This window comes from Notothenia coriiceps, unplaced genomic scaffold, assembly GCF_000735185.1.
Source record: "Notothenia coriiceps isolate Sejong01 unplaced genomic scaffold, NC01 NC01_scaffold00021898, whole genome shotgun sequence".
In the NCBI taxonomy this organism is placed as follows: domain Eukaryota; kingdom Metazoa; phylum Chordata; class Actinopteri; order Perciformes; family Nototheniidae; genus Notothenia; species Notothenia coriiceps.
The window spans coordinates 4,782-13,298 of record NW_011354599.1 but is presented as its reverse complement, the minus strand read 5'-3'; the positions used below and the strand labels follow the sequence as shown (position 1 = coordinate 13,298).

The 8,517-nt window shown below is 37.6% G+C and overlaps 2 protein-coding genes across 2 annotated transcripts; both read left to right on the top strand.

Moving 5' to 3' along the window:
• The first annotated feature begins 6 nt into the window (after positions 1-6).
• On the top strand, positions 7-1,290 carry LOC104953518 (C-C motif chemokine 21-like). Its single transcript, XM_010780464.1, is given in 5 exon segments — positions 7-68; positions 70-103; positions 307-421; positions 577-689; positions 801-1,290. Coding segments are annotated over 4 exon segments (285 nt in total). The 5' UTR covers positions 7-41; the 3' UTR covers positions 686-689; positions 801-1,290.
• Positions 1,291-5,594: 4,304 nt separating this feature from the next.
• On the top strand, positions 5,595-8,284 carry LOC104953517 (C-C motif chemokine 19-like). Its single transcript, XM_010780463.1, has 4 exons — positions 5,595-5,772; positions 6,906-7,029; positions 7,119-7,233; positions 7,893-8,284. Exons 1-4 carry the CDS (start codon positions 5,706-5,708, stop codon positions 7,923-7,925), a joined length of 339 nt encoding a protein of 112 aa, XP_010778765.1. The 5' UTR covers positions 5,595-5,705; the 3' UTR covers positions 7,926-8,284.
• The last annotated feature ends 233 nt before the right edge of the window (positions 8,285-8,517 follow it).

Here is an 8,517-nt window from a genome sequence, read left to right as displayed (position 1 = left end):
GAAGAACCAGCCTGAGTTCAGACCTGCGAAGAAACAGAGACATGGCCTCTCAAATTGCACTTCTCCTCTTTGCTGGGTGTCATCTGCGTTGGATTTGCATCAGGTAAGACACATTATTTGCATTAGCAGTAAAATAGATTTGTATTTCAGAATGCTTTGACAGTGACTGTAAGGAGCATGTCTGTTCACCTGCTGTACTCTCCTGTAACTTAGGTTCAATTGATAAAGCCCCAGGTCTATGGACACTTTCCTTAATTTAATGCACATGTGCTCTCCTGATGAATTTGTTTCTCTGTGTTCTTCCAGCCCAGATTGCCCAAGACTGCTGTATCAAGGTTGCTGAGAAGCGTTTGCCGCTCCAAATCCTCCAAAGCTACACCATTCAGGATGCTGGACAAGGATGCTCCATCAGCGCTACTGTGTATGTAAAATATTTGTATGCATTTAGTGGCAACATAAAGCAATTTGATGAGATGCCCTGTGATTTTACAGGAGCTGGTTTCTCCTATTTTGTGTGTTTTTTTCAGCATTCTGTTTAGTGTTCTCACCTCTGTGTCTCTTATCTGTCTTTTTCAGGTTTGTTTCAAAAGTTGGAAAAACCCTCTGCGTCTCCCATCCCAACGATAAAGCCTGGGTGAAGAGTTACATTAGACAGCTGAATCAAAAACATCAAAGAAATCACTAATCAGGTACATTCTATATTCTCTCGCTGAACTTTAAACATAATGATTGCACCTCTGTGAAGGCATATTGCACCTTTTTTTACAAAGAGTTTGATTTTAAATTCTTTCTTTCTGCAGGTGTAGAGAGGAGTGGACTGGGGGAAAAGGCTGCTGACAAACGAAAAGGGCCGACTCTTAACTGAGGGCAGAAGACGGCAGAATCATTTCCATTTGGCTTCAGTCTCGTACTTTAGTAGATCGAACCGTTTGAGAAGATCTTATCTTTAAGATCTTTGAGGAATCACCCCCTCATCATGCCAGTGAATCATCAGTAGCTAAATGTACAGTTCTTGATATTTGTCCTCTCATTTGTGGTGAATGCGGTCAAAATACATTTGTGAAGGAATTTTTATTTTTTTATTATCTATTGAGTGAAATGTACAATTGTTCGTTTTCTTTCAACCATAAGACTGTAAGGTGCCTGAGGATAATGTCCCTAAATTATGTTTGTCAAGATGTGTTTATATTTTATAATAAGTTGGATTTAAAGTGTATTTTAGTATGACCATGTATAAAAAGTAGATTTATGTTTCAAAAAAGTTTCTCAATAAAGTTTGATATATTGTAACTTTTAGTGGATTTCTTTTCTCTAGCACACATCATCTAACTGCATCCACTAGAGTTAATATAACAATTATTAAAATAAATGAACATTTCCATAAGCAATGTGTTAAGAACTTCAAATATTTGTCATGATGCTGGTCGTTAAGGAGGGATGAGATCAATTTCTTTACCCAGATGGCCTGGGTTCAACTAAGGCGTGTATTTATACTTCAATGTCTCGGTACTGGTAAGCTTCAATGACATTCAAATATACCAAAAACTGGACGAGATCTTATCAACAGAGAGAAAAGGTGTTGAGCTATACCTGTATAAATGAATGGATGTCATATGTTTCCTACGGTGGCCAGGAGAGTTCATTTTACATCAATTTAGAAAAAGCCATAGCAAATAAAAAAATAAGAAATACACAAAATAAAATGAACAAAATACAAAAGCAAGCAGATTCAAAAACAAGTCTAAGTTGAAATGGGCATTGGAATATGAATTTGATCTTAGACTGAAGACAAGCCATAGTTTTTAGTAATTCTCCTGACTAGAATTTGCATTGCAATTCAAAGGGCCCCTAGTATGCTCATTTTCAGGTTCATATTTGTATTTTGTGCCTCTACTGTGACATGTTTACATACTTTAATGTTGAAAAAGGTCTTTATTTTTCTCATACTGCATTTTCCTCTGTCTGAAACCAGAGCCCAGTCTGCTCTGATTGGTTAGCTGGCCGGCTCTGTTGTGATTGCCGATCACCTACAATGTGTTGGGGCACTAGCTAATAGAAGCGTGAGTGATACATAGTGATGCCACTATGTCACGGAGGAAAAGGAGCAATTGAGGCGTTTCAGGCAGGTGGGGTGGGAGGGTATGTGGGGGAGAATCGCCCTCTGGAAAGAACTTTGGGATTTTAATCTATGCAGACCATTTACAATTTTACATGCACAAAAACCTATAAAACACACGAGAGTGAATAGAAATACTAAAAAGCAGAATAGGGCCCTTCTAATTTTGGTAAGCAGTCAGTTGTGCAGGCATAAATGATTTTCCCAAGAACATTTGATCTCTGCTGAAACTGAAAGCTGGGACCTCAGCGTTTCAGAGCGGTGGTCCTTCCAACTTCATTTGACCTTATGAGCTTCTTTCTACGAGTCAGCGTCTCTGGGCTCACAGCCACAAATTGTCCTCAAGGCCAAAGAACAAGACTCCTAATGTACTGTACAAGAGCATCCTGTGGAGTTCCCCACATTGCACATGGGGCTTTGTTGGATCACAGATAGGCCAAAAATAAGACATAAACTCCATGAGCATTTAGTTACCCGGAACAGATTTGCTGCAGATGTCCGTTATAAGCAAAACATACATGAGTGTTATAATGTTTAATATTATTGGATTATTATGACTGATTCATTCTCAAATCAACATTTATGCAATAGCAACAATATCACATGCAAATGGAGTTGCAAGAAAGCATTGCTAAAATGTTTTAAACAAGTACAGCTGTTCCAAAAGGCTAGAATCACCACAGAGAATCTTTACCAGACCCTGTAGCTAACTCAAGTTCTACCGAGCGATTTAGTATCATTAAGCTTCGAGCTATGTTTCCAGTTTCACGGGCGCTGGGTTTGTTGTTTTGACACGCTTTGTTCTCATCTGTGTGGTTTTAGGCTGCAGCAAGACCAAAAAAGGACTCAAGTTATCTTCCTTCCTTGGAACAGTCATAACAAGTTGACAACTAGCTTGTGAACTAAGTACATGTAGCTGCTAAAGAACATTAACATTTTCCAAGGAGTTTTTTTTGGAGGGTAGCCGTAGATAAAATACTGGACCTCACCAATTGATCTGAAACAAAACTCCAAATTAATAACTGCTGATTTGGCATTAAACTACTGTTTGTTAACTTGAGTGAGGTTATGATATGGCTATATTAGGCTTACTCATATAGACTTTATATAACAAATGGATCTAGTCAATGTAACATTTGCCATCCAGCAATGACACAAGAGGACAGTCTCAACCAACACTGGCAAATACACTTTCAGGCAACAAAAATGCTACAAAGCACTTGTACTAAGTGAAAACTACTGGGAATCTGGAAAAGTTGAAGAACAAAACGTGGATAATGCTTTGGTAGCAACCTGTCAATCACAAGGTAGCCCCACACGGACGTTGTTCTCCATTTTAACCTAAATGGGATCCTAATTTATAAAAATGGATCACATACTGTAATGAAGAACACTTGAAACTAGCGATTTAGACCATGGACTTATGTTTACCAATACACAATCCAGTGAGAAGTCTGGCGTTATTTTCAATCAGACTTAAGTCTCCCTGTTGCTTAAAACCTGAACGCAGATTTAAGGCCCTTCTGCTTTGACTTCACTTTTCTCAACTGTTAGTCACCACCTGTTAACTGAGTGCAGTGCCTCAAGTGACCAAAAAACATTTTCTGTAGGTTTTAATTATTTGATCAATATTAAATGATCATACGTTAAAGAAAACTATTACGATTGATCTGCTTCAGCCTTGATGTCCACACGACTTTACATTTGGCTCGTTGGAATCATAAAATAATTATTTTAATAAAGTATTCAAAGACACAGGGAAGGTAAGACATGTCCTTTCCCATCAGCCTAGGTGACATGCTCACTCTTAACACAATAACTGCTTTCTGGATTCCTGCCAAACTTTCACTCTGCAGACAACAGCTCAGGTCAAACAACTTTGTATATCTTCCTGTAAGTACTTCAGCTGGGAAATTCCAAGAGAGTAAATACAGCTGACAGATAAGGCACACATCCCACTTGGCATTTACAAGAAAAGGAAACCTTCTCTGTAAGTGCCTCATTGGCCCTTACAGTGTGTGAAGGAACCGACGGTTAATGTGTGACTGATGATGCAATACAACAGCCGTATAATGTAATCTGATAGCAAAGCAATTAAAAAATAGTTATTTGATGTCAAGAAGAAGGGATAAAGGCTCAACTTCCAAAGAATCAGTTTCACTGCAATTAATGTTTTTCCGAGAAGTGTTACTCATATTTCACATATATACATATTATATAATACATATTTTCACCATATATCAGAAAAAAAGGATGTAAAATTGCGTAATAATGCAAGTGCTTGTTCTGTTTAACACAAAAGAGGGTATGGATTTACCATAATAACATTAATTCTCCTACCGTTATATCATCATGTGCGATCTCAAGCACTGGATGTATCCTCAAGATGTATCCTCAAGGTAGATGAAACGTGTATTTTAAAAGGACAATAAACAACGCAGTGTCATAAAGGTTACTCTACATAACAAACATTAGTCGCACTGGTGGCCCACTGCATACAGCTGGTGCCCTTTTTTATTTTCTTCACCCTTGTCTCCTCAGACAGACTGAGTCCGCCACTGATGTGAAAAAACCTTGTTTTACAGTCAAGTTTACTGCTAAGGGCACAGTATCTTTCTTTTATCTCTTATGATAAAAACATTAAAGTGACAGCCTCTTGTTAAAATAAGAACAGTGCAGGAGAAATTATAATTTGCTATTAAATTCTAAAAGAAGAAAAAATATAGCAGGAAAATACAGTATGTTGTTGGACAAGATGTTGTTTAAGAAGATCAATTCTAACTATGGTGAGTTAAATTATGATTGCAGCTTACATTTGAAAGGAAACCCAGATTTCGGAGTCAAAGTAGTATTACTTTAGTTTAGTATGCAGTAAAATTATAGATTGTGGGGGCATTCCAGATCACATTTTGTCATACTTTAGGTATGTACTGTACTTCAGTTGCCCTTAAAAAGTATGTTGTGTTGTAATAACATTGCATCTTGAACGTTTTACCCTTTAGCTCATATATTTGCTGTGTGTGGTCTGAAAAAGAGTCATGCTGGCTTTGTTATTGCAAAATGTAATTGGATCTAGTAGGAAACGCTGGTACTTTTGGCAGGATGCATATGAAATACTCTGCTCTTCAGTAAAGGTATTGGAACTCCTTGTATAACAAGTGGACAAAGTAACAGTGACATACAGTAACTCATTGGTTTGTGGACCTCTTTAAAGAGATTGGTGTTTTGGCCGTTACTGTCATTATTTTTGGCAGTTTATTTTTACTCTAAAACGGATCATAATTTGAAGAATTAACGTCACATCATGCTGTATCAATAAAGAACTGAAACTGTAAGTAATCTTCTGAGAAAATCTGAATAGTGCTGGGAATTGGAATAATAGGTGACCTTAGCGGCCAGAAGAGCCCGAGCAGGAGGAGGAGGGGCAGGGAAATGAAAAGTGAAACTGAGTGGACACTGATATAAGAGCAGCCATCAAGGACAGAAGCCTCACAAACTTTGCCACTGCAGGTGCTGAAAAGAACAGCAGGCTCAGCCAATCAGCTTCCAGAGAGACAAAGAGACAACCCCATCAGCTAAGCTACCAGACATGGCTCCGGGGGGCGACACCAAGCTTTTCTTCTGCATCCTCTTCATCACCTGCTGCTGCTGCACAGGTAAGGCATCCTCTCAGAGACCCTATAGGGACATGTCAATGCCAGAAGAGAACAGGATGTATCTGAACAATTCCACTTGAAGAAGAGGTAGTGGTTTAGAGAAAGGGGAAGGGAAAAAATAATATGGCAAGTTCTTCTGCTTATATCTACAGATAAAAAATAAAAATAAAGAATAAAAAAATGGTCTAAGAAAGGTTTTACAGTACGTTTTGCATGGTTAAAATGATAAGAAATGTGCTAATATATAAGAGAGCATACATAATTTCAAGGTTATATCAAGTTTAATACCTTGAATAATTTCAGGTTAGGTCAGTTAACCGCTTAAATAGTGAAAATGTTCCAACACTTGGTGACAGGACAATGAAACAATGCATTTAATTTAAGCTACCAGAGCAAAAACAAACACAGTGAGGGTGTAGGGAGGGAGTGCTGCTGTTTTTCCCCTCTCCTCAGCTCCTTCTTTGTAGTAAATGAAAGTTCAAGTGAACTACCGGAAACCCAAGTCAGGTGACAAGGACCAATAAAGAATAACTTTAGTTGTGTCAGTAATGACACAGCATCGTGTGTTCAAGGTACCTGCACTTGTTACTCAGAGAAGATATCATATTGCCGGAGTAATGATTAAAGCAAAATCGTAACCATTCATTTCTTCCATGAAAGGTAAACTCCAGCTCCCAGGACAATCATTTTGTTTTATTTTATTATGCTTTAAAATGTTCTTAACTTGAGGTTTTATTGTGTATTCTGCTAGAGAACCTTTTTTAAATGTTAAATGTGCAGTTGCTTAAACATCGTCATTTTTGTATTCAATGTGTTGAAGCACTAGCCAATAGAAGCACAAGTGTTCTACTGAGATTTCCCTATGTTACCCATGTAAACAAAGAAGTCCAATGGAGGCGCTTCATGAAGGGGGAGAGGGAGAAACTCCCTCTGGAGGGAACACAGGGATTTTAGCCTTTGTGCATTTACATGCACCAAAAGCTATATAACACACTATAGGAAAGGGAAAACCCCAGAAAGCAAAGCGCCCCTTTAAGCTGTTGAAATATGCTCTCTTTGAGGACATTTCATGTATATATTAGTAGTGGAATCTCATTTTATACTAAACTGACCTGATCCTATTTGTGTTTCAGTGACATTCGCGCAGATACCCATGGACTGCTGCTTGAGTGTCAACCCCAAAGCAATTGATAACAGAATAGTGGTAGACTACCGTCAACAGATCAGCGGACATGGCTGCTCTATTAATGCCATGATGTGAGTTGAGGTGGTGTGTGTGGGACTCACAAGGTACAGAAACATGATCATATCTCACCTTGACCTGGATGATTTGGTGTTCTTTGCAGTTTGGTGACCAGAGCAGGCAGGAAGCTGTGTGTGCCTGTTGACGAACCGTGGGTCCAACGGGTGGTGAAGCATGTGAAAGTCCTGAGGAAATTCTGCAAGAAACAACAATATAAGGTACCTTGACTCTAGATATGTTTCAGCTCTACATTTTGAAAGGACATGGTGTAAACATTGTATTTTTGTAACCTCAATGCAAGAAAAAAATGTATGTGTGCCAATGCAAGTTACTAGAAAAGTGTTCGTTACACATTCCTCATTGAAAATGACATTACTATTTTAATTACTTATCAGCAAATCTGACCTGCTACTTGTTCCATTGCTTTTGTTTGTCTGTTTAAAAAGCTGACAAACCTGCATGTCTACACTTGATCATACAATAACAAACTGTGATTCTACGCAATTCATCCAATATTTTATAACTCTAACTATTAAAAATACTACATTTTCATGGTAAGAAAGTTTGAGTTTCAAATGTGGTAATTTAAAGCATTTTACAGAACACCAGCCAACATTTTTAACACAACATTTGACTTAAGTTTCAAAGACATGAAATTGAAAATGAAATTAAAATAATCTTTTCAAGTTTATAATCTGTAATGGTTATTGTAAAAACACCTTGTTGCAAGCCTCATTAAGTTGAAGTGAGCTACAAACCGCAGCCGCTGAGTCATGTTGTACCGACGCCAACGTAATCTGTGTGTCTTGTACCTTTCATCACTTCAGTTAAGTGTTCAACACATTATTGACTTTAATCTAAATATTTGTGTACACAGAGAACCGTCTGCACTGGAGTGAAGAGGGTGTAAACTGAGAACAACCCCTTCAGCAATCATCAAGAGGAGGGAAAGGGGTGGATCACACAAATAACTGAGTGTTTCCTCTATTTAAAAATTGAATTTTATATATTCAGGTCTATGTGGCAAAAAAACTAAATATTTTTGACTTTTTTCAAATATGTTTTTATAGTACTACTGTTTTAGAAGAATTATTGAAGTTATACAAGTTTAAAATGTGAAAGTTTGTAAAAGTGTGTGTCTCACTGAGCTAACTCTGAAGAACTAATAAGGCAGCACATGTTTATTTGTTTGTTTGTTTGTTTGTTCGATTGATCTCTTTGATTGTTGACGCTTTTCAAAATAAAGCCTATTTTTTTTCTAAATCATGATCAGGTCTATCATTCTTTGTCGCTGACACTCTTCACACTGAAATTATCTATGTTTATCTTTTTTCTCTCCTTTGGATACTTCCACAGCTGTAAATAGTTATTGGTTTCACTTTAGGTTTTCTGAGATTCACATTGCATCATAAAATGTTCATGGAACCAGTAACCAAATATTTGACAAACCAACAAGCCAACAATCTGGTCCCTGTGAACTGTTTCTGATGGTTTTGCTGCAC